Here is a 27,476-nt window from a genome sequence, read left to right on the forward strand (position 1 = left end):
CCCCAACAGACTTCATACTTGCCCCTCTTTCCAAAACTCTTGCATTTACCTCCCTAACAACCCCATCCATAAACAAATTAAACAACCATGGAGACATCACACACCCCTGCCGCAAACCTACATTCACTGAGAACCAATCACTTTCCTCTCTTCCTACACGTACACATGCCTTACATCCTCGATAAAAACTTTTCACTGCTTCTAACAACTTTCCTCCCACACCATATATTCTTAATATCTTCCACAGAGCATCTCTATCAACTCTATCATATGCCTTCTCCAGATCCATAAATGCTACATACAAATCCATTTGCTTTTCTAAGTATTTCTCACATACATTCTTCAAAGCAAACACCTGATCCACACATCCTCTACCACTTCTGAAACCACACTGCTCTTCCCCAATCTGATGCTCTGTACATGCCTTCACCCTCTCAATCAATACCCTCCCATATAATTTACCAGGAATACTCAACAAACTTATACCTCTGTAATTTGAGCACTCACTCTTATCCCCTTTGCCTTTGTACAATGGCACTATGCACGCATTCCGCCAATCCTCAGGCACCTCACCATGAGTCATACATACATTAAATAACCTTACCAACCAGTCAACAATACAGTCACCCCCTTTTTTAATAAATTCCACTGCAATACCATCCAAACCTGCTGCCTTGCCGGCTTTCATCTTCCGCAAAGCTTTCACTACCTCTTCTCTGTTTACCAAATCATTTTCCCTAACCCTCTCACTTTGCACACCACCTCGACCAAAACACCCTATATCTGCCACTCTATCATCAAACACATTCAACATACCTTCAAAATACTCACTCCATCTCCTTCTCACATCACCACTACTTGTTATCACCTCCCCATTTGCGCCCTTCACTGAAGTTCCCATATATATATGCAGAAGCTGGTGACTGAGTTTGGAAAAGTGTGTGGAAGAAGAAAGTTAAGAGTAAATGTGAATAAGAGCAAGGTTATTAGGTACAGTAGGGTTGAGGGTCAAGTCAATTGGGAGGTGAGTTTGAATGGAGAAAAACTGGAGGAAAAGTGTTTTAGATATCTGGGAGTGGATCTGGCAGCGGATGGAACCATGGAAGCGGAAGTGGATCATAGGGTGGGGGAGGGGGCGAAAATCCTGGGGGCCTTGAAGAATGTGTGGAAGTCGAGAACATTATCTCGGAAAGCAAAAATGGGTATGTTTGAAGGAATAGTGGTTCCAACAATGTTATATGGTTGCGAGGCGTGGGCTATGGATAGAGTTGTGCGCAGGAGGATGGATGTGCTGGAAATGAGATGTTTGAGGACAATGTGTGGTGTGAGAAGGTTTGATCGAGTGAGTAACGTAAGGGTAAGAGAGATGTGTGGAAATAAAAAGAGCGTGGTTGAGAGAGCAGAAGAGGGTGTTTTGAAGTGGTTTGGGCACATGGAGAGGATGAGTGAGGAAAGATTGACCAAGAGGATATATGTGTCGGAGGTGGAGGGAACAAGGAGAAGAGGGAGACCAAATTGGAGGTGGAAAGATGGAGTGAAAAAGATTTTGTGTGATCGGGGCCTGAGCATGCAGGAGGGTGAAAGGAGGGCAAGGAATAGAGTGAATTGGAGCGATGTGGTATACCGGGGATGACGTGCTGTCAGTGGATTGAAGCAGGGCATGTGAAGCGTCTGGGGTAAACCATGGAAAGCTGTGTAGGTATGTATATTTGCGTGTGTGGACGTATGTATATACATGTGTATGGGGGGGGTTGGGCCATTTCTTTCGTCTGTTTCCTTGCGCTACCTCGCAAACGCGGGAGACAGCGACAAAGTATAATAAAAAAAAAAAAAAAAAAAAAAAAAAATATATATATATATATATATATATATATATATATATATATATATATATATATATATATATATATATATATATATAGCCTCTCACGGTGACCTACCTCCATATCCGTTGTGACAGGCGAAGACGACCCACAGAAGGGCGGCGCCCCAGGCCAGCCTGTGCAGGCCGCTGTACAGGATGCTCACGACGGGGTCGTAAGGAAGAACCTGACCACTCAACGTGTTGTAGTCCTGTAGGCCGAAGATGACCGCCAGAGCCATGGCTATCGCCGCACACCACCCGCCAACCACCTGCCACTGTAAGTGGGGAGGGAGAGAAGGGTGAGTAGAGGCACATAGAGACACACACACACACACACACACCCCACACATGGACCCAAGGTCCGAGCGAGATGGTAAACAGACACACATAGAGACGGGGAGGTTTACTTACCCACCTTATAATACCCATAAGTAACCATGTCTTTCCTTAGCGAGCAGATGAACCTCATATTGAAATGGTTCAGGGTTTAATCTGAGTTTAATCTGAACGTCGAAGTGCCACCACCACCAGCAGCAGCAGCAGGAGTAATAATAGACCGCTGGGTCTCTTCGCTCCTGCTGGTGATCGAGAGGAGGAGGACTGAGAGAACACAACAGAGAGGCGAGGATGGTCAGCAATAGGAATCGGAGCAAGGATGACTTTGAAGTCCCTTGAGGAAAGGTCCATGGTAATGAGGAACCAGAGGTGAATCACTGAGGAGAGAGAGAGAGAGAGAGAGAGAGAGAGAGAGAGAGAGAGAGAGAGAGAGAGAGAGAGAGAGAGAGAGAGAGAGAGAGATATTATCAGCAGACCTTGCAGATGCGACCTTGCAAGATGCCAAGGACACATGGGTGATAAGAGGAGGAAGGGGCGCTCTAAGTGATTAGAAAGTGAGAGTCAAAGGTAGTGAGTGAGAGCAATGAGGATGTGGCTGGAAGAGTTTGAACGGTGTCTCTTTTTCCGTGAGATGTACTGCAGCAAAGGAACGTTTTTTCTGGTAGGGTGGGAAAATTAAGGCTTTCCATAGGGACAAAATAGGCGAGCAAGGATCGGAGCTGATGTAGAAGCACACTTCTTTAGGACTCGGAGGAGGTGTGCCATCTGGGCCACACGAGGCCTTGCCCACACTGAGTGGGGGGAAGTACTCAAGAAGTGCCAGTGAGAGGGAACCTGAAGGAGAGGGAAGGGAAGAGGCTCAGTGGGCGGAGGTGTGGGTACTTGTGGTGTACAGACAGACTGCCTAGCAGGGACGTGAAAAGAGCAACGCTTCGTAGCAGGAGGTCAAATACTCTTGAGAGGTGTGCCCGGCCTACAGAACCAGAGAAAGCGGGAAATCTATTCGGAAAACAAGAAGAAAGTTATGGACGGTAAAGGAACTCTGAGCCTATGGCTTCAAAGTTTGAGCAAGTAATGGGTGTTTGCGTACCAAAGTATAAGTACAAAACACCTCCTACGTACAAGAAACGATGGTAGAGAGGATAGCAGAGATCTAATCGCGTGAATTTGAGGGAGAAGAGGATCCGCAGAGAGAGAAGAGGATCCGAGGAAATAGGAGACAATTGTATTCTACAGAGGGACAACTTGGATCCGAGACGAGAAATATCGTGAGAGTGAACATGAAGATAGCCAGATCGAGAGGGATCCTGCGGTGTTACAGGAGACAAAGTGTGTGCCAGCAGCTCAATGCTGATCCAGGATCGGGTCTCCTGGAAACCATACAGCCCTCCTCTTCCAGTGGCGTCTCTCTGGTTCGGTTTCTGAGAACCAACTGACTGGCGTATTGCCAAGATATTTTCTTTTTTTCTGAGGGGGAAAAAATCTTGATTGGAAAGTACGGTGGAAAGGGTGGCGGAGGAGGAGGAGGGGAGAGTATATGGGAAAGACAGATGATAAAAGGCCCACAACACAAGGTTTCCAAGGTTCATGTCTAAATTCTGACACAACTGACGGTTTAGATTCTGACACAACTGACGGTTTAGATTCTGACACAACTGACGGTTTAGATTCTGACACAACTGACGGTTTAGATTCTGACACAACTGACGGTTTAGATTCTGACACAACTGACGGTCTAGAATCTGACACAACAGACGGGAGAGATTCTGACAGAACTGACGGTTTAGAGGGGGTGTATTTATTGACTTAGAGGGAGGGAGTGTTTCTGGATTGGATTCCCAGCAACCCGCATACAATATATATAAACAAAAAGCATCCTTGGGCCAGGGAAGGGAACGTGACAAACAACGCAGTGCTTGGTTGAACGCCTCACCGCCACCACTTGTAACCTTCCACACACCCGGGTGGTAGTGACAGCCATGGTCGCTGGCAACCTATAAGCTGTTTTCTGTTTTTAATACCATCTCATGTCTTCCCGAACCTCTACGACATCATTATGACAACTTTTCCAATTCTTTCCATGATTTTTCTCTTGGCTTTTTTCTCTCTATTTCTCAATCTTTTACGTTTTTCATTCTTTTTTTTTTTTTTTTTTTTTTACTTCATTTGAGGCCTGGCCTCCTCGAAGGCTTTTGTACATAACCCAAAGTGTTACGAATGGAAGAAAAACCTTTGCCCCGTGACACAGCTTATCTTCTCTGGGGTGAACTCCCCCTGACACAGCTTATCTTCTCTTGGGTGAACTCCCCCTGACACAGCTTATCTTCTCTGGGGTGAACTCTTTAACCGCCTACAGATCTTGGGGGTAGTTTAGCCATGGCCTCCCTACACAGCTGTAGGGTAGTAAGCCTCCTTCACCCCTGGAGGCAGCAGCAGCCATGGCCCCTTCCCAACACATCTTACCTTCTTCAGTGTGACCTTCTCCCTGCAGGTCCAGAGGATGTAGCCCAGCCACATCCCCATCAGGTATGGCGGGGCTCGGCACCAGGGCGCAGTGTAGATCAGCTTCATCTCGGCCATCGACTTCTCGGGCCTGTGCAAGGGAGGGTGGGTTAGGCGTCAGATGGCCTGCCTCTCTCTCTCTCTCTCTCTCTCTCTCTCTCTCTCTCTCTCGGTTAGTATGACAAACAAGGAGCGATTTACGGTGTGGATGAAAGCAAAAAAAAAAAAAAAAAAAAACAACCGTGGAATGTAATATCATGATGACTGACTTTCTATCCAAACACCCAATGTTCCTTTTCATTTTTTTTTCTTTTTTTTTCCATTCTGAACTCACGTAATGTCTAAAATCGTAGCAGGAGGCAGCTCGTTCACGGCAGTAATGGTGGCGGGAATGATGACGGAGAGCAGCGTCACGAACCCCATCCAGACAGCTCCTGCAACACAAAGAAATTTAGCCGATCCACCACCCAATAAGGCAGCTCCTGCAACGCAGCCGCCCCTACGGAGGCTTTGCAATACAACCAAATATATTACAACTGTAAGCCAGACATCTCTTGAAATACAACTAAATATATCACATTGTTGGCCAGTCGTGCTCATATAAAACTATCAAGCACACCTACCAGCCAGCTGGCAACTACCAACAGTAAAATATATCACATCCGTCAGCCATACGGCTCCTGCAACACAGCAGAATAATCAAATCCCCGACAGACGTGTTCCTGCAACACAACCAAAATGTATGACTTCTAAATATATATCACACATGCCAACCACGGCTCCTGCAACACAACCAAAATTCGTTACATCTGCTTGCCAGGTTAATCCCTCAACACAACAATATACAACACACACACACACACACATACGCCAGCTACACGGCTCCTGTAACACATCCTAAATGAACCACACCCGCAACACAACCAAATACACGACACCCGCCAACCAGACGGTTCATGCACCCTACATGACCCAACATAAGACTCGCCTCTGAGTGCACGAAGCTATGGTAATGGTAGAAACATACCAGCTACGCGATAATGGTAAAGACAAAGTGGCAACAGTCTAACTGCATCTGCAAAACAAAATGATTACAAAGTGGGGTACGGGGTGGGGGGACAACCCCCAATGGTCTTACTGAGCGTACTGAGGAAGTGCAACGAGAACGGCACCAGACCTTGAGCAGCGTTACAATAAAAGGTTCTGGTCTACAAATTAGTCCACCAGAGAGAGAGAGAGAGAGAGAGAGAGAGAGAGAGAGAGAGAGAGAGAGAGAGAGAGAGAGAGAGAGAGACTTAGATAAACTGGGCTTCAGAAAGATTTGGGAGCTGAAACCACGCATGTTTGAAAAAAAAAAAAATACTTTTATCTCTTTTTAGCCTTTCTCCCCCTAGAGGACTTGCAACTCGCGACCAGAAAAAAAAAAAAAGCGAAACGGTACATGCAACTCACTATGAAACCAGTATAGTCGCACCTGCAACACGTCATAATTACCATCGCCAGCATGGCTGCGCGCCAAAACAAATCCACACATACGAGCGGACATCACGAACTACCTACCTGGTTTGCGTCTGTACAGCAGAGGGAGGAAGATGAGGGGCGTGACGAGGAAGAGCTGGAAGTCCACGGCTGTGTACCAACAGACACCCAGGCACTGAAGAGAGAGAGAGAGAGAAGAGAGTGAGAGAAGTAAGGGAGGTTGACGACGCGAACGTATAACATTCTTAAGTCTTCGACTCTTTGAAGTCCAACCAGTGAGGGGAAGACAAGATGAATGACACTTGTACCATGAGCATATAGAAACGCAGTGACTGACATGAAGTGATGACATGCCAGGCAGTACGTAAACATGGAGTGAAGCTTTGAAAACTGGGAGGTAAAAAAAAAAAAAATCATGGCGTTTCGAGAAAGTGAAATTAATGGAACTAAATCATGGCGTGTCGAGAAAATTATATTAATGGAACTATAAGAATAATAAAAAAGAAGGATCCCTTTTATATCACAGCATCTGGGTAGGGGAAGGAGGAATTAATCGAGGCATAACTAGATTTAGTAAACTTATATATATATATATATATATATATATATATATATATATATATATATATATATATATATATATATATATATCGGGGCCTGAACATGCAGGAGGGTGAAAGGCGGGCAAGGAATAGAGTGGATTGGATCGATGTGGTATACCGGGGTAGACGTGCTGTCAATGGATTGAATCAGGGCATGTGAAGAGTCTGGGGTAAACCATGGAAAGTTGTGTGGGGCCTGGATGTGGAAAGGGAGCTGTGGTTTCGGGCATTATTACATGACAGCTAGAGACTGAGAGTGAACGAATGGGGCCTTTGTTGTCTTTTCCTAGCGCTACCTCGCACACATGAGGGGGATGGGGATGTTATTCCATGTGTGGCGAGGTGGCGATGGGAATGAATAAAGGCAGACAGTGTGAATTGTGTGCATGTGTATAAATGTATGTGTCTGTGTGTGTATATATATGTGTACATTGAGATGTATGGGTATGTATATTTGCGTGTGTGGACGTATATGTATATACATGTGTATGGAGTGGGTTGGGCCATTTCTTTCGTCTGTTTCCTTGCGCTACCTCGCAAATGCGAGAGACAGCGACAAAGCAAAATAAATGAATAAATAAATAAATATATATATATATATATATATATATATATATATATATCCTTGGGGATAGGGGAGAAAGAATACTTGCCACGTATTCCCTGCGTGTCGTAGAAGGCGAATAAAAAGGAAGGGAGCGGGTGGCTGGAAATCCTCCTCCCCCCAGAAGGGGGCTGGATGAGGATGTTTCCTCAGAGGCCCAGTCCTCTGTTCTTAACGCTACCTCGCTGACGCGGGAAATGGCGAATAGTATGAAAGAAAGATATGCATATATATATATATGCATATATGCCTGAGGATTGGCGGAATGCGTGCATAGTGCCATTGTACAAAGGCAAAGGGGATAAGAGTGAGTGCCCAAATTACAGAGGTATAAGTTTGTTGAGTATTCCTGGTAAATTATATGGGAGGGTATTGATTGAGAGGGTGAAGGCATGTACAGAGCATCAGATTGGGGAAGAGCAATGTGGTTTCAGAAGTGGTAGAGGATGTGTAGATCAGGTGTTTGCTTTGAAGAATGTATGTGAGAAATACTTAGAAAAGCAAATGGATTTGTATGTAGCATTTATGGATCTGGAGAAGGCATATGATAGAGTTGATAGAGATGCTCTGTGGAAGGTATTAAGAATATATGGTGTGGGAGGCAAGTTGTTAGAAGCAGTGAAAAGTTTTTATCGAGGATGTAAGGCATGTGTACGTGTAGGAAGAGAGGAAAGTGATTGGTTCTCAGTGAATGTAGGTTTGCGGCAGGGGTGTGTGATGTCTCCATGGTTGTTTAATTTGTTTATGGATGGGGTTGTTAGGGAGGTAAATGCAAGAGTCTTGGAAAGAGGGGCAAGTATGAAGTCTGTTGGGGATGAGAGAGCTTGGGAAGTGAGTCAGTTGTTGTTCGCTGATGATACAGCGCTGGTGGCGGATTCATGTGAGAAACTGCAGAAGCTGGTGACGGAGTTTGGTAAAGTGTGTGGAAGAAGAAAGTTAAGAGTAAATGTGAATAAGAGCAAGGTTATTAGGTACAGTAGGGTTGAGGGTCAAGTCAATTGGGAGGTGAGTTTGAATGGAGAAAAACTGGAGGAAGTGAAGTGTTTTAGATATCTGGGAGTGGATCTGTCAGCGGATGGAACCATGGAAGCGGAAGTGGATCATAGGGTGGGGGAGGGGGCGAAAATTTTGGGAGCCTTGAAAAATGTGTGGAAGTCGAGAACATTATCCCGGAAAGCAAAAATGGGTATGTTTGAAAAATATATATATATATATATATATATATATATATATATATATATATATATATATATATATATATATATATTTTTTTTTTTTTATACTTTGTCGCTGTCTCCCGCGTTTGCGAGGTAGCGCAAGGAAACAGACGAAAGAAATGGCCCAACCCACCCCATACACATGTACATACACACGTCCACACACGCAAATATACATACCTACACAGCTTTCCATGGTTTACCCCGGACGCTTCACATGCCTTGATTCAATCCACTGACAGCACGTCAACCCCTGTATACCACATCGCTCCAATTCACTCTATTCCTTGCCCTCCTTTCACCCTCCTGCATGTTCAGGCCCCGATCACACAAAATCCTTTTCACTCCATCTTTCCACCTCCAATTTGGTCTCCCTCTTCTCCTCGTTCCCTCCACCTCCGACACATATATCCTCTTGGTCAATCTTTCCTCACTCATTCTCTCCATGTGCCCAAACCATTTCAAAACACCCTCTTCTGCTCTCTCAACCACGCTCTTTTTATTTCCACACATCTCTCTTACCTTTACGTTACTTACTCGATCAAACCACCTCACACCACACATTGTCCTCAAACATCTCATTTCCAGCACATCCATCCTCCTGCGCACAACTCTATCCATAGCCCACGCCTCGCAACCATACAACATTGTTGGAACTACTATTCCTTCAAACATACCCATTTTTGCTTTCCGGGATAATGTTCTCGACTTCCACACATTTTTCAATGCTCCCAAAATTTTCGCCCCCTCCCCCACCCTATGATCCACTTCCGCTTCCATGGTTCCATCCGCTGACAGATCCACTCCCAGATATCTAAAACACTTCACTTCCTCCAGTTTTTCTCCATTCAAACTCACCTCCCAATTGACTTGACCCTCAACCCTACTGTACCTAATAACCTTGCTCTTATTCACATTTACTCTTAACTTTCTTCTTCCACACACTTTACCAAACTCCGTCACCAGCTTCTGCAGTTTCTCACATGAATCCGCCACCAGCGCTGTATCATCAGCGAACAACAACTGACTCACTTCCCAAGCTCTCTCATCCCCAACAGACTTCATACTTGCCCCTCTTTCCAAGACTCTTGCATTTACCTCCCTAACAACCCCATCCATAAACAAATTAAACAACCATGGAGACATCACACACCCCTGCCGCAAACCTACATTCACTGAGAACCAATCACTTTCCTCTCTTCGTACACGTACACATGCCTTACACACACACATATATATATATATATATATATATATATATATATATATATATATATATATATATTGAGAGGAGCCATTCACCTCCCATGCTTGCTGTGTGTGTGTGTGTGTCTACGTGATGACACAGTTGAACTGAACTCGACCATACGCTAAAAGATTAATCTGAACTTTTAAATCTTTTTTTTTTTTTTTTTTAAGAGGACAAACCCCACATGACTTACCGAATCCGTGTTCGACTCAGAGAAGAAGAAGTTGGTCATGAAGAACGCGTCCCGCCACCAGTAGCGGCGACACAGGGAGGAGAGGCTTCCAGGGGCGTCGGAGGAGGGAGCCAGGACGCCCCGGACCAGCAGCGGCGAGAACACCGCCAGGAACCCAGACAGTAGCAGGATGGGAGGACTCAACCTGTGGGTACACCAGTAGAGGTTGAGGCTCTCCCACAGCCAAGACGTAGTAGGCGCCATCCGCGAGGAAACTGGCAAGGCTAAAATAGAACCTAGGTCGGTCGTGGGTTCGATCCCTCACGCCAGGGGTCGGGGGGTTTAGGTCACACGAAGAGCAAAATCCCGAGGGTCACAAGGTCAGAACACAAGTAAACTACCTACACACACACACACTTGTGGCGCCCACCTCTCCACGGGGACATACCATAGCGCGGGAGGGATGATGACTGGCTCCAACATGAACACCCACATACTAAAAGCATCACTGAAGGAAATATTGTTATCCACACTCATCCTGAAATCGATCCACGTCTCTTTAACACTGAGAGCCGCGAAGTCTTTGGGAATGATGTTCTAAAAGCCAGTGGTTGTCTGGGTGTAATACTACAGGTCTGTTCAATCTGAAAATGAGTTTTTTTTTTTTCTTTTAAAAGAGTCTGTTATGTGTGGTGGCGCTGCCCTGGACGCGAGCAGCTAAAGTGTGGTTTTGTATTCACGATTGAGTTCGGGTGATGAGCAGGTGGTCGGTCTCTCTCTCTCTCTCTCTCTCTCTCTCTCTCTCTCTCTCTCTCTCTCTCTCTCTCTCTCTCTTTCTCTCTCTCTCTCTCTCTCTCTCCCCCACTTTACAGACAATGTATTCCTTCATGACAGTGACACAGAATCAGGGTTGTGGACACAAGAGGTGGTGAAATCGTTGTCAAATCGGCACTATCTTTAGGGTACTCGAACCGACAGCTGATAACATATCTTGCTCCAGAGCCCTTGTGGAGTCACCATGAGAACCGGGAGGAGTACGGGGGGGGGGGGGGGGGACTTCGTCCAGTTACGCTGCTGTGACGATCACAGACGAAAAGGTTCTTTGAGACACGGCCCTGATCTGAAGCTGTTCCGAGGCCCTTGTGCTTCGAAGTCTCGTATGCACAGAAGGTTCGGTGAAGCTTCGACCAGGCTCGTCCAAGAACTAAACTGGGGGGGACAACTTCCTCTCCGCGACTGTACGGTAAATCTAATGGGTTTTGATATAGAGTTATGAACCTTGAGGGTTTGACGACTCACCTAATGAACCTATGGATATAGTACACCAGCGGGTTGAACTTCCTCGTCCGCTCGAACTCCTGCGGAAGAAAGAAAGATCACCTTCCATGAACTTCTGTCTGTGATCTTAGGTAAACTGATAATGTTTCTTGAAAATCATTATCACTTAATCAATGAGGCATCTAGATAACACACACACACACACAAACACACACACACACACACACAAACACATACACACACACACAGGCTATGTAGTCTGGTGGTGAAGCCTTTAGCCACAAGGAGGTCAAGGGCTCGCCTTGGTGAGGCCAGGAGGCCACGGGTGTACCTTGGTGAGGCCAGGAGGCCACGGGTGTACCTTGGTGAGGCCAAGAGGCCAGGGACGTACCTTGGTGAGGCCAGGAGGCCACGGGTGTATCTTGGTGAGGCCAGGAGGCCAGGGACGTACCTTGGTGAGGCCATAAGCCACCAGGAGACCAGGGACGTACCTTGGTGAGGCCAGGAGGCCAGGGACGTACCTTGGTGAGGCCAGGAGGCCAGGGACGTACCTTGGTGAGGCCAGGAGGCCAGGGACGTACCTTGGTGAGGCCAGGAGGCCAGGGACGTACCTTGGTGAGGCCAGGAGGCCAGGGACGTACCTTCGTGATGCCAGGAGGCCAGGGACGTACCTTGGTGAGGCCAGGAGGCCAAGGACGTACCTTGGTGAGGCCAGGAGGCCAGGGACGTACCTTGGTGAGGGCAGGAGGCCAGGGACGTACCTTGGTGAGGCCAGGAGGCCAGGGACGTACCTTGGTGAGGCCAGGAGGCCAAGGACGTACCTTGGTGAGGCCAGGAGGCCAGGGACGTACCTTGGTGAGGCCAGGAGGCCAGGGACGTACCTTGGTGAGGGCAGGAGGCCAGGGACGTACCTTGGTGAGGCCAGGAGGCCAGGGACGTACCTTGGTGAGGCCAGGAGGCCAGGGACGTACCTTGGTGAGGCCAGGAGGCCAGGGACGTACCTTGGTGAGGCCAGGAGGCCAGGGACGTACCTTCGCGAGGCCAGGAGGCCAAGGACGTACCTTGGTGAGGCCAGGAGGCCAGGGACGTACCTTGGTGAGGCCAGGAGGCCACAGACGTACCTTGGTGAGGGTAGAAGGCCAAGAACGTACCTTGGTGAGGCCAGGAGGCCAGGGACGTACCTTGGTGAGGCCAGGAGGCCAAGGACGTACCTTGGAGAGGCCAGGAGGCCAGAGACGTACCTTGGTGAGGGCAGGAGGCCAGGGACGCGCCTTGGTGAGGCCAGGAGGCCAGGGACGTACCTTGGTGAGGGCAGGAGGCCAGGGACGTACCTTCGTGAGGGCAGGAGGCCAGGGACGTACCTTGGTGAGGCCAAGAGGCCAGGGACGTAACTTCGTGAGGCCAGGAGGCCAGGGACGTACCTTGGTAGGGCCAGGAGGCCAGGGACGTACCTTGGTGAGGCCAGGAGGCCAGGGACGTACCTTGGTGAGGCCAGGAGGCCAGGGACGTACCTTGGTGAGGCCAGGAGACCAGGGACGTACCTTGGTGAGGCCAGGAGGACAGGAACGTCCCTTGGTGAGGCCAGGAGGCCAGGGACGTACCTTGGTGAGGCCATAGGCCACCAGGAGGCCAGGGACGTACCTTGGTGAGGCCATAAGCCACCAGGAGGCCACTCATGAAGAAGAAGCTGTCGACTGAAGGAAAAGCGTTGAGTATGATCTGATTCATCCAACTGTTCTGCAAGTACTTCTGTCGGAGGGAAGGAGACGGTGGGGTGAGCAGGGGTGAGAAGTGGGAGGTAGGGAGGGAGGGAAGATGGCAGGGTGAGCAGGGGTGAGAGATGGGAGGTAGGGAGGGAGGGAGGGAGAGGTGAGGGGAGATGGCAGGGTGAGCAGGGGTGAGAGATGGGAGGTAGGGAGGGAGGGAGGGAGAGGTGAGGGGAGATGGCAGGGTGAGCAGGGGTGAGAAGTGGGAGGTAGGGAGGGAGAGGTGAGGGAAGATGGTGGAAGTTTCCACTTAAAACATCCAATGTCATTTCATTTGTTTACAAATGATTATATCAATATTCCTACACGTTTTCTTTACACTGTTCAGAGCGATATTCAAATACTTTTCTGTGATCTTCATTTTCCATTCATCTCATGTACATAATCAACATTTCATTATTAGTGTAAAATGTCCTTCATGAAAGATAAGATAAAGAGTCGTGTTGCCTACACGAATGGGCAGACAGATAGCAAGATTTACATATCTGTTTATCCATCAACTTTACATACATATACATAAACATACAAACCCTCATACCTACAAATTCGTACCAATATTATATATATATATATATATATATATATATATATATATATATATATATATATATATATATATATATTGGGGAAGAGCAGTGTGGTTTCAGAAGTGGTAGAGGATGTGTGGATCAGGTGTTTGCTTTGAAGAATGTATGTGAGAAATACTTAGAAAAGCAAATGGATTTGTATGTAGCATTTATGGATCTGAAGAAGGCATATGATAGAGTTGACAGAGATGCTCTGTGGAAGGTATTAAGAATATATGGTGTGGGAGGCAAGTTGTTAGAAGCAGTGAAAAGTTTTTATCGAGGATGTAAGGCATGTGTACGTGTAGGAAGAGAGGAAAGTGATTGGTTCTCAGTGAATGTAGGTTTGCGGCAGGGGTGTGTGATGTCTCCATGGTTGTTTAATTTGTTTATGGATGGGGTTGTTAGGGAGGTGAATGCAAGAGTTTGGAAAGAGGGGCAAGTATGAAGTCTGTTGGGGATGAGAGAGCTTGGGAAGTGAGTCAGTTGCTGTTCGCTGATGATACAGCGCTGGTGGCTGATTCATGTGAGAAACTGCAGAAGCTGGTGACTGAGTTTGGTAAAGTGTGTGAAAGAAGAAAGTTAAGAGTAAATGTGAATAAGAGCAAGGTAATTAGGTACAGTAGGGTTGAGGGTCAAGTCAATTGGGAGGTAAGTTTAAATGGAGAAAAACTGGAGGAAGTAAAGTGTTTTAGATATCTGGGAGTGGATCTGGCAGCGGATGGAACCATGGAAGCGGAAGTGGATCACAGGGTGGGGGAGGGGGCGAAAATCCTGGGAGCCTTGAAGAATGTGTGGAAGTCGAGAACATTATCTCGGAAAGCAAAAATGGGTATGTTTGAAGGAATAGTGGTTCCAACAATGTTGTATGGCTGCGAGGCGTGGGCTATGGATAGAGTTGTGCGCAGGAGGATGGATGTGCTGGAAATGAGATGTTTGAGGACAATGTGTGGTGTGAGGTGGTTTGATCGAGTAAGTAACGTAAGGGTAAGAGAGATGTGTGGAAATAAATAGAGCGTGGTTGAGAGAGCAGAAGAGGGTGTTTTGAAATGGTTTGGGCACATGGAGAGAATGAGTGAGGAAAGATTGACCAAGAGGATATATGTGTCGGAGGTGGAGGGAACGAGGAGAAGTGAGAGACCAAATTGGAGGTGGAAAGATGGAGTGAAAAAGATTTTGTGTGATCGGGGCCTGAACATGCAGGAGGGTGAAAGGAGGGCAAGGAATAGAGTGAATTGGATCGATGTGGTATACCGGGGTTGACGGGCTCTCAGTGGATTGAATCAGGGCATGTGAAGCGTCTGGGGTAAACCATGGAAAGCTGTGTAGGTATGTATATTTGCGTGTGTGGACGTATGTATATACATGTGTATGGGGGTGGGTTGGGCCATTTCTTTCGTCTATTTCCTTGCGCTACCTGGCAAACGCGGGAGACAGCGACAAAGCAAAAAAAAAAAAAAAAAGAAAAAAAGAAAAAAAAAAAAAAATATATATATATATATATATATATATATATATATATATATATATATATATATATATATATATATATATATATATTTTATATTCCTATGAGTCCACGGGGAAAATGAAACAAGATAAGTTCCCAAGTGCACTTTCATGTAATAATCACATCATCAGGGGAGACATAAGAGAGAAATATAAGTCAGTTGATATACAACGAAGAGACGTAGCTAGGACGCCACGTGTTTACCAAATGGCGTCCCAGCTACGCCTCTTCGTTGTATATCAACTGACTCTTGTGTCTCCCCTGATGATGTGATTATTACACAAAAGTGCACTTGGGAACTTATCGTGTTTCACACTTTCCACGCGGACTCACAGGAATATATATATATATATATACTCGTCAATAAGGAAGGGCAGAACACACAAACAAGCACATAAAAAGACGGAGAGCAGTACGGACAGATCTGTCCATACAACCACACATGACACTGGCCCGTCAAACAGACAGGTAAGAAATGCCCTGTGTTCAGGACACGAAGAAGAATAAGACAAATAGGCCAATCTTACGGCGGCTGCTGAGAAAGCGTTGATGGAGAAGAATAACGTCAATCCCATCTGGTGACCCCACACGACCCAGGTCATCGACAGCACCCTGCCGAGAAAGCCAGAGGTCAGTTAGTACTTAAGCTGGGGAGGGGGGGAGATATCATATATATATATATATATATATATATATATATATATATATATATATATATATATATTCAACGTATACATACATATACATACACAGACATATACATATATACACATGTACATAATTCATACTTGCTGCCTTTATTCATTCCCGTCGCCACTCCGCCACACATGAAATGACAACACCCTCCCCCAGCATGTGTGCGAAGTAGCGCTAGGAAAGACAACAAAGGCCCCATTCGTTCACACTCAGTCTCTAGCTGTCATGTAATAATGCAACGAAACCACAGCTCCGTTTCCACATCCAGGCCCCACACAAATTTCCATCGTTTACCCCAGACGCTTCACATGCCCTGGTTCAATCCACTGACAGTACGTCGACCCCGGTATAACACATCGTTCCAATTCACTCTATTCCTTGCACGCCTTTCACCCTGCTGTATGATCACGCCCCGATCGCTCAAAATCTTTTTCACTCCATCCTTCCACCTCCAATTTGGTCTCCCACTTCTCCTCGTTCCCTCCACCTCTGACCCATATATCATCTTTGTCAATCTTTCTTCACTCATTCTCTCCATGAGACCAAACCGTTTCAATACACCCTCTTCTGCTCTCTCAACCACACTCTTTTTATTACCACACAACTCTCTTACCCTATTATCACTTACTCGATCAAACCACCTCACACCACATACTGTCCTCAAACATCTCATTCCCAACACATCCACCCTACTCCACACAAATTTATCTATAGCCCACGCCTCGCATCCATATAACATTGTTGGAACGTTCTCGTCTTCCACACATTCTTCAACGCTCCCAGAACTTTCGCCCCCTACCCCACCCTGTGACTCACTTCGGCTTCCATGGTTCCATCCGCTGCCAAATCCACTCCCAGATATCTAAAACACTTCACTTCCTCCAGTTTTTCTCCATTCAAACTTACCTCCTAATTGACTTGACCCTCAACCCTACTGTACCTAATAACCTTGCTCTTATTCACATCTACTCTCAGCTTTCTTCTTTCACTCACTTTACCAAACTCAGTCACCAGTTTCTGCAGTTTCTTACCCGAATCAGCTACCAGCGCTGTACCATCAGCGAACAACTGACTCACTTCCCAAGCCCTCTCATCCACAACACACACACACATTCTTGCATTCACCTCCCTAACAACCCCATCCATAAACAAATTAAACAACCATGGTGACACCACGCAACCCTGCCGCAAACCGACATTCACAGAGAACCAATCACTTTCCTCTCTTCCTACTCGTTCACATGCCTTACATCCTCGATAAAAACTTTTCACTGCTTCTAGCAACTTGCCTCCCACACCATATATTCTTAATACCTTCTACAAAGCATCTCTATCACCTGTTATCATATGCCGTCTCCAGATCCATAAATAAATAAATAAATCTACCTATCTATCTATCTATCTATATATATTCCTATGAGTCCACGGGGAAAATGAAAGAGGATATGTTCCCAAGTGCACTTTCGTGTAATAATCACATCATCAGGGGAGACACAAGATATATATATATATATATATATATATATATATATATATATATATATATATATATATATATATATATATTTTTTTTTTTTAACTATTCGCCATTTCCCGCGTTAGCGAGGTAGCGTTAAGAACAGAGGACTGGGCCTTTGTGGAATATCCTCACCTGGCCCCCCTCTGTTCCTTCTTTTGGAAAACCAAAAAAAAAAAAAAAAAAAACGAGAGGGGAGGATTTCCAGCCTCCCGCTCCCTCCCCTTTTAGTCGCCTCCTACGACACGCAGGGAATACGTGGGAAGTATTCTTAATCCCCTATCCCCAGGGGATACACACACACACACACACATATATATATATATATATATATATATATATTTATATATATATATATATATATATATATATATAGTAGATAGATATATAGATAGATAGATAGATAGATAGATAGATAGAGAGAGAGAGAGAGAGAGAGAGAGAGAGAGAGAGAGAGAGAGAGAGAGAGAGAGAGGTCAATCAATACTTGAGGGGGGGGGAAGACATGTCAAGTGTGTTCATGCTAATCATCAGGCTAAATCTTATATCACATTTACTCTTACCGTGAACAGCTTCTCCACCTTATCTATTATCTTCTTTTCAATTCGACCTGTCCCCACCTCCGACCCTATAACTCTCTCCCTAACCATCCGGACTGGGTAAAGTCACTGTCCCCAGCACTGTAATTTCCCTCGCTTTTGGACGATTGCAGATCATACCCACCTTCCAAAGCTCGTCCCGCTGAACCTGTGTGTCCTCTCTTGTATTTTCCATCGTACAAGGTTCCTCTGAGTCCGCACCGGCCACCATACTCCGTTATTGGCCTTAAAATGAATGTGCCTCTGAGTCCCATCCCTTCTGGCCTACTTTGCGTCTGTTTGGACTACCCTAACGTTACCAACCATCTCGCAAAGCCTGCCATGGTCCACTCCAACCCTGTGACAACAAAGATCCTTCTAACTCAACTATATAGCCTATGGCTCTTACTGCTACCACCTCCAAAACTGTTTGGAAAAAGTATCTTCAAATCTCTGTCTCGTTTTCCGACTGGCGGTTGTTGCTTCCCATAGTTTGTGTAGGGAGAGCAGCCAGGCGAGGATTCGTCATTATGAAGCCCCCCCCCCCCCATCCCCCCCTTTTTTTTCGGCTCGTAAAACTGAAAATTTCCATCTTTTTTTTTTTCATCGCTTCCTCGAGTCTACAAATAAATCTACAACGGTCATATACATTCCCCATATGTCTATCTTTTTATCAGTTCTCATCATTTCACCCTTTTCAAACGACATGGGTTAGGCTTCTTTACCCGTGTCATCCCGTAAAAAAAAAAAAAGTGGTGTCTCACACCGAACGATGAGAGTATTAATCAGCATCCGACACAACACGGTACCAACATTCACCAGTACCTGACACCCTCTAGTAATAATATTCACCAGTACCTGACACCCTCCAGTAACAATATTCACCAGTACCTGACACCCTCCAGTAACAATATTCACCAGTACCTGACACCCTCCAGTAACAATATTCACCAGTACCTGACACCCTCCAGTAACAATATTCACCAGTACCTGACACCCTCCAGTAACAATATTCACCAGTACCTGACACCCTCCAGTAACAATATTCACCAGTACCTGACAACCTCCAGTAACAATATTCACCAGTAACTGACACACTTCAGCAATAATATTCAGTGGTATGTGACACCACAACACGACTGAGCCATACCTCATACCGTGGAGACAGGATATGACCTCACTGTTCTTACTTGTGTTGATTCGGAACATCTTGGTCAGGTTGGTGTAGATGGAGAAGACCAGGAGGTACTTCAGCCGTCCTGTACACAAAGGGGAAGATATTCTGGTATTAATATATTTATGTGAATGGGTTTCAGAATTGTAAATATTGCTTATAGGATTAGCTCAGACATGGAATGGCATTTGACTAGAACAAAATTACACAAAATCGATTCATGAGGAAGAGTAGCGTTTCATATGTACATACACAGACGATTTCAGATTTAGAAGCTTAAAATGTGGGCCTACCATCCGCAGCCAATTTTACCCCACAGACTATTACATGATATATCTTGACTGTGACACTATCAACATATCGCTCCTAATATACACCATATCAGTCGAATTAATTCCAGTCTACGTACGCTTCTTGTCCTTTTGAACGTTCAAGCCCCGGTACCCTAGAGCCTCTTTTCCTTTCATCCTCCCATGTCTGTCTTCTCTTTGCACCCTTCGTTTCTGACACGTAAAGCCTCTTACGCAATCGCTCCTCACTCATCCTATTCGTATGTCCAAACCAATTCAACACACGCTGGTCAGTCCTTTGGAATCAAACTGCTTAACAAAACACTTTTATCTTTTACACACACACACACACACACATATATATATATATATATATATATATATATATATATATATATATATTTTTTTTTTTTTTTTTTTTTTTTATACTTTGTCGCTGTCTCCCGCGTTTGCGAGGTAGCGCAAGGAAACAGACGAAAGAAATGGCCCAACCCCCCCCCCCCCATACACATGTACATACACACGTCCACACACGCAAATATACATACCTACACAGCTTTCCATGGTTTACCCCAGACGCTTCACATGCCTTGCTTCAATCCACTGACAGCACGTCAACCCCTGTATACCACATGACTCCAATTCACTCTATTCTTGCCCTCCTTTCACCCTCCTGCATGTTCAGGCCCCGATCACACAAAATCTTTTTCACTCCATCTTTCCACCTCCAATTTGGTCTCCCCCTTCTCCTCGTTCCCTCCACCTCCGACACATATATCCTCTTGGTCAATCTCTCCTCACTCATTCTCTCCATGTGCCCAAACCATTTCAAAACACCCTCTTCTGCTCTCTCAACCACGCTCTTTTTATTTCCACACATCTCTCTTACCCTTACATTACTTACTCGATCAAACCACCTCACACCACACACATATATATATATATATATATATATATATATATATATATATATATATATATATTTTTTTTTTTTTTTTTTTTTTTCTTTTAAACTATACACCATTTCCCACATTAGCAAGGTAGTGTTATGAACAGAGGACTGAGCCTTTGAGGGAAATCCTCACTTGGCCCCCATCTCTGTTCCTTCCATTGGAAAATCAAAACGAGAGGGAAGGATTTCCAGCCCCCCCGCTCCCTCCCCTTTCAGTCGCCTTCTACGACACACAGGGAATACGTGGGAAGTATTCTTTCTCCCCTATCCCCAGGGATAATATATATATATATATACATATATATATATATATATATATATATATATATGTGGGTTCGATCCTGGCTGTTGGAGGTTAGTATGTTATATGATATTGCGCGTTCATATACACTATTTACGTGTATGTATATATATATATATATATATATATATATATATATATATATATATATATATATATACACGAACATAGCGCAGAGAAACGCGCACCTTCATATAACATACAAACCTCCAACAGCCAGGATCGAACCCGGGACCCCTGAGCAAGAGGCGGGAATGCTAACCGCTAGGATATGGGCCTGGTTAATAGGAAATAACTATTCGAATACTATGTACTCGAATACCCTTCGTCTCACAATGGTGAGCAACGGGGTCTACACCAGTCATTTCCCAACAGGCGCACATAGCCAGCAGATAGCATTTTACCGAACCTAACTGTACAACGCGGAGGTATATGAATACGAACATAGTGCATAGAAACGCGCACCGGGTTCGATCCTGGCTGTTGGAAGTTTGTCTGTTCTATGAAGGTGCGCGTTTGAAGGCATGGATTAAAAAAAAAAGTTACAAAAGTTTAGAGGTGTAAGAGAGAAACAAGGAACAATCATTCCCCCCAACAAACTATAAGTCGGGATCTTCATGGCGTGACAGGAAAGCTTTACAAGAGATTGGCAAGCTCAAGCTGACATCAGCGGGGAGTTCTATAACACAGTTAGAGGGATGGAGTGAGCTGCTGAGCTGACATCAGCGGGGAGTTCTATAATACAGTTAGAGGGATGGAGTGAGCTGCTGAGCTGACATCAGCGGGGAGTTCTATAATACAGTTAGAGGGATGGAGTGAGCTGCTGAGCTGACATCATCGGGGAGTTCTAGAAAATAGTTAGAGGGATGGAGCGAGCTGCTCAAGCTGACATCACTGGTACTCACCATTCCTGAGGTCCTGCTGGTCAGTGTTGATGATCCACACGTCCACCACGGTGGCCGCTACCGCCGTCAGGCACAGCAGGGTGAGGACCACGCTGAGGGTGATAGCCAGGGTGAGGGAGGCAGCCAAGGTGAGGGAGGTAGGCAGCCAGGGTGAGGGAGGTAGCCAGGTAAGAGAGGTAGCCAAGGTGAGGGAGGTAGCCAGGGTGAGGGAGGCAGCCAGGGTGAGGGAGGTAGGCAGCCAGGGTGAGGGAGGTAGCCAGGTAAGAGAGGTAGCCAAGGTGAGGGAGGTAGCCAGGGTGAGGGAGGCAGTCATGGTGAGGGAGGCAGCCAGGGTGGGGGAGGGAGGCAGCCAGGGTGAGGGAGGCAGACAGGGTGAGGAAGGGAGGCAGCCAGGGTGAGGGAGGTAGCCAGGTAAGAGAGGTAGCCAAGGTGAGGGAGGTAGCCAGGGTGAGGGAGGCAGTCAGGGTTAGGGAGGTAGCCAGGGTGAGGGAGGGATGCAGCCAGGGTGAGGGAGGCAGACAGGGTGAGGAAGGGAGGCAGCCAGGGTGAGGGAGGTAGCCAGGTAAGAGAGGTAGCCAAGGTGAGGGAGGTAGCCAGGGTGAGGGAGGCAGTCAGGGTTAGGGAGGTAGCCAGGGTGAGGGAGGGATGCAGCCAGGGTGAGAGAGGGAGGTAGCCAGGTTGTGGAAGACAGTTAGGGACCACTGGCCACTCTGCACCAATGGCCACTCTCCACCAGTGGCCACTCTGGCCGCCTGCAGTCAAGTGATCTTCCTAGACACGTCTGCCAGTGCCCAGGTCTGACCTCTCACCTCCCACTACATTAAGTATAAACAATATATAAAACAAAAGAACCTAAGCCTTGCAAATGATGAGAGAATGGCTACGTACACATATATCTACCAATTAATATATATATATATATATATATATATATATATATATATATATATATATATATATATATATATATATATATATTCTTTTTTTTCTTTCATACTATTCGCCATTTCCCGCATTAGCGAGGTAGCGTTAAGAACAGAGGACCGGGCATTTGAGGTAATATCCTCACCTGGCCCCCTTCTCTGTTCCTTCTTTTGGAAAAATAGAAAAAAAAAAAAAAATGAGAGGGGAGGATTTCCAGCGGGGAGGTTGGAAATCCTCCCCTCTAATTTTTAATTTTCCAAAAGAGGGAACAGAGAAGGGGGCCAAATGAGGATATTCTCTCAAAGGCTCAGTACTCTGTTCTTAACGCTATCTCGCTAACGCGGAAAATGGCGAATAGTATGGAAATATATATACACTGAAACGGTGTACTGAAATGGTTTGGTCACATGGAAAGAATGAGTGAGGAAATATTGACCAAGAGGATATATGTGTCAGAGGTGGAGGGAACGAGGAGAAGTGGGAGATCAAATTGGAGGTGGATAGATGGAGTGAAAAAGATCTTGAGCGATCGGGGCCTGAACATACAGGAGGGTGAAAGGCGTGAAGGAATAGAGTGAATTGGAACGATGTGGTATACCGGGGTCGACGTGCTGTCAATGGACTGAACCAGGGCATGTGAGCGTCTGGGGTAAACCATGGAAAGTTTTGTGGGGCCTGGACGTGGAAAGGGAGCTGTGGTTTCGGTGCATTACTACATGACAGCTATAGACTGAGTGTGAACGAATGTGGCCTTTGTTGTCCTCTAGCGCTACCTCGTGCACACGCGGGGGGAGGGGGTTGTCATTTCATGTGTGCGCGGGGTGGCGACGGAAATGAATAAAGGCAGCAAGTATGAATTATGTACATGTGTATATATGTATATGTCTGGGTATGCGTATACATATGTATACGTTGAAATGTATAGGTATGTATATGTGCGTGTGTGGACGTGTATGTATATACATGTGTATGTGGGTGGGTCGGGCCATTCTTTCATCTGTTTCCTTGCGCTACCTCGCTAACGCGGGAGACAGCGATAAAATATATTAAATAAATGAATATATATATATATATATATATATATATATATATATATATATATATCACATGAAAAAAGGAAAAAAAAAATAATTGGCTCAGATATGAATGCCTGGGTCAGGGTGGAGGCAAAATCCTTCCTTCTTCCTCTCTCTCTCTCTCTCTCTACTCGCCACAAATGTTGGTTCTCCCTTCCTCTACTCCACAGGTGTCACATCGCACCACTGGATGCATCTTCGTCTCAGCACCGGACACCTGTACCCTGTGGCACGAGACTAGCTGCTGCTTCCTGCAGTTTCCGTGTGCTTACCAGCTACACGAGGATCAACCGTTATGACTTCCTCTTCATTCCCGATAAGAGCTAGGGACGGTGTGGGGTCATCTTTCTCCTTTTTAGGACCTTCATCTTCCTATAACCTGTCCAAAACCTTTAGGAACTGGACCTGGAAATACTAGAGGATCTCTATAATTAAACCCTGGTCGAAATTATATCACAATCCATGTCGCCTTTACTCCATGCCATCACAGGAGCCAAATTTCAAAGACGAAATTTTCGAAGCGTTTCGAAAAAAAAAAAGGAAAGATAAGAAGAGGTGCATGAAATAATGTCAGAAACACGAACAAACACGTATGTAAAGTGGGAGATTCATCTGCATATGGTACAAGCCAATGATATATATATATATATATATATATATATATATATATATATATATATATCATTGGCTTGTACATATATATATATGGTATCCCTGGGGATAGGGGAGAAAGAATACTTCCCACGTATTCCCTGCGTGTCGTAGAAGGCGACTAAAAGGGAAGGGAGCGGGGGATGGAAATCTTCCCCTCTCATTTTTTTTTTTTAGTTTTCCAAAGGAAGGAACAGAGAAGGGGGCTGGGTGAGGATTTTTCCTCAGAGGCCCAGTCCTCTGTTCTTAACGCTACCTCGCTGAGGCGGGAAATGGCGAATAGTATGAAAGAAAGACATATATATATATATATATATATATATATATATATATATATATATATATATATATATATATATATTGCTGCTACCTGACAACTACATATGGTACAAGCCAATGTATATACATTGCTGCTCCCTGACACATCTGTTTTGGTCAATCAAGTCAGGTGACTGACGAAGGGTGGAAAAAAAAAGACATCTTGATCAGGCCAGATCAAGCTTGGAGGTAGACGACTCCAAACACAGCTTGGAGGCAGCATGCCGGATATGCCTCTATGTAAACAAAGACACAGGAAGGAAGCACGACCAAGAAAGCCATCATGACACAGGAGAGGCAAAGCAAACACGTCACGACATAGAAAAATACATCGCACAATAACGCTACAGGGAACCAGGTAAGGGAAGGAGGAGAAGGAGGAGGGTGTCACTCCCTCCCCCTTGACAGCTTACCGTCATACATTCATAAACACAGACTAAGCAGCTTGACGAGGGTCAGCTTGTTAGCTTACATCATGATGACGTCACCAGCGTTGTAGTCCAGTGTGGGCGGGGCGTCCGTTTGACACATCACAAACGACACGTTCAGACCCTGGGTCTTGACCACGTTTGACAAGCTCTCCTGTCAAACACACAAAAGCACTGTCAAGCTTTCCCCCGTCTGTAGAGAGGGGGCGGGGGGCACTGTCAAACTCCCATGTTGACCCATAATACTATGAAACTCTCAATATATATTACCAATCAAGTGCCGCGAACTCAGCTGCGTTCACCCGTCACCACACAACGCAGTCGCGTTCATCCGTCAACACACAACGCAGTCGCGTTCATCCGTCAACACACAACGCAGTCGCGTTCATCCGCCAACACACAACGCAGTCGCGTTCATCCGTCAACACACAACGCAGTCGCGCTCATCCGTCAACACACAACGCAGTCGCGCTCATCCGTCAACACACAACTCAGTCGCGCTCATCGTCAACACACAACGCAGTCGCGCTCATCCGTCAACACACAACTCAGTCGCGCTCATCGTCAACACACAACTCAGTCGCGTTCATCCGTCAACACACAACGCAGTCGCGCTCATCCGTCAACACACAACGCAGTCGCGCTCATCCGTCAACACACAACGCAGTCGCGCTCACCCGTCAACACACAACGCAGTCGCGCTCACCCGTCAACACACAACGCAGTCGCGCTCACCCGTCAACACACAACGCAGTCGCGCTCACCCGTCAACACACAACGCAGTCGCGCTCATCCGTCAACACACAACGCAGTCGCGCTCATCGTCAACACACAACGCAGTCGCGCTCACCCGTCAACACACAACGCAGTCGCGTTCATCCGTCAACACACAACGCAGTCGCGCTCATCGTCAACACACAACGCAGTCGCGCTCACCCGTCAACACACAACGCCGTCAACTGTTGTCGGGTTTACTACTAACTCACAGCACACTGTCAACTGACGGGCTTTCCTGTCAACACAGAGCACTGTCGACCGAGATATCCTGTCAACACTCGGGTTCTCCTCTGAACAGAATGTTGTCAAGGCTTGCCTGTCAACAATCATTTCCGTCCAGTTCCGCTCACTCGTAAACACTCTCACACCTTCTGTCAACGCACTCTACTGTCAAGTTTTCGGGTCAACACTCCTAACATGACGGTGTTGATCTCTGTCAAGATAAGACAGTATATGTCAATATGAAGCACTGTCAAGCTTACCAGCCAAGAGAGGATACTGTCAAGCTATCAGAACATATATGTCAAGCTTACCAGCCAAGAGAGGACACTGTCAAGCTATCAGAACACATGTGTCAAGCTTACCAGCCAAGAGAGGGCACTGTCAAGCTATCAGAACATATGTTTCAAGCTTACCAGCCAAGAGAGGGCACTGTCAAGCTATCAGAACATATGTGTCAAGCTTACCAGCCACGAGAAGACACTGTCAAGCTATCAGAACATATGTGTTAAGCTTACCAGCCAAGAGAAGACACTGTCAAGCTATCAGAACATATGTGTCAAGCTTACCAGCCAAGAGAGGGCACTGTCAAGCTATCAGAACATATGTGTCAAGCTTACCAGCCACGAGAAGACACTGTCAAGCTATCAGAACATATGTGTTAAGCTTACCAGCCAAGAGAAGACACTGTCAAGCTATCAGAACACATGTGTCAAGCTTACCAGCCAAGAGTGGACACTGTCAAGCTATCAGAACACATGTGTCAAGCTTAACAGCCAAGAGTGGACACTGTCAAGCTATCAGAACATATGTGTCAAGCTTACCAGCCAAGAGAGGATACTGTCAAGCTATGCTGCCAGCACAAGGCATTGTCAAGCTCTCCAGTCAAGACGGGACATTGTTAAGCTGTCATGTCAAAATGTGATAAAGTCAAGCTTTGCTCTCATTTAAAGGCCACATTTTATGATCTTCTGAAAACCAATGGTGTCGTTAAGCTTTTGGCTCAGCTGATGGGCACAGTCAAGCTTTCCTTCCAACGAGGGAAAAGGCAATCCTCTTTGTAGCACAAAGCACTGTCAAGCTCTTCTGTTTAAACATAGCGCTCTTAAGCTTTTCTGTCGAAATAAAGAACTGCAAAGCTTTTCTGTCCAAACCAGATATTGTCAAGCTTCTCTGTCACTATGAACTGCTGTCACGGAGTTTGATGGTCAAGCTCCTCTGTCACCATCCATGAACTGTTGTCACGCCTCTGTCACCATCCATGAACTGTTGTCACGCCTCTGTCACCATCCATGAACTGTTGCCACGGAGTCTGATCGTCTTTTCACAACACTGTCTCGAATTTCCTGTCCAGACCCTATACCTTCTAGCACCTGCGTCCAAACACAGAGTTCTCCTGTCAACTCTCCTGTCACTAAAATAGAGGGACAGAAGCGTTAACCGTCTATTTTCCTCAACACACGACTGTCAGTATCAGCTCGCTCTCACCACCTCTTATATTCTCTCTCTCTCTCTCTCTCTCTCTC

The 27,476-nt window shown here is 45.9% G+C and overlaps 1 protein-coding gene across 2 annotated transcripts in view; it reads right to left on the reverse strand.

Moving 5' to 3' along the window:
- Positions 1–27,476, reverse strand: part of LOC139758479 (nose resistant to fluoxetine protein 6-like) — a 50,932-nt gene that overhangs the window by 13,220 nt on the left and 10,236 nt on the right. For both annotated transcript variants that reach the window (XM_071679956.1, XM_071679966.1), the window contains exons 6-16: positions 24,999–25,108; positions 21,558–21,649; positions 19,086–19,194; positions 15,673–15,757; positions 12,945–13,052; positions 11,325–11,383; positions 10,047–10,230; positions 6,263–6,356; positions 5,037–5,136; positions 4,664–4,793; positions 1,941–2,139 (exon numbers count right to left, since the gene is read on the reverse strand). In XM_071679956.1, coding sequence (XP_071536057.1) covers positions 1,941–2,139; positions 4,664–4,793; positions 5,037–5,136; positions 6,263–6,356; positions 10,047–10,230; positions 11,325–11,383; positions 12,945–13,052; positions 15,673–15,757; positions 19,086–19,194; positions 21,558–21,649; positions 24,999–25,108 — 1,270 coding nt within the window. The remainder of the gene's footprint in view (positions 1–1,940; positions 2,140–4,663; positions 4,794–5,036; positions 5,137–6,262; positions 6,357–10,046; positions 10,231–11,324; positions 11,384–12,944; positions 13,053–15,672; positions 15,758–19,085; positions 19,195–21,557; positions 21,650–24,998; positions 25,109–27,476) is intronic.

The sequence above is a fragment of the Panulirus ornatus genome, chromosome 2 (assembly GCF_036320965.1).
Source record: "Panulirus ornatus isolate Po-2019 chromosome 2, ASM3632096v1, whole genome shotgun sequence".
Classification (NCBI taxonomy): Eukaryota; Metazoa; Arthropoda; class Malacostraca; order Decapoda; family Palinuridae; genus Panulirus; species Panulirus ornatus.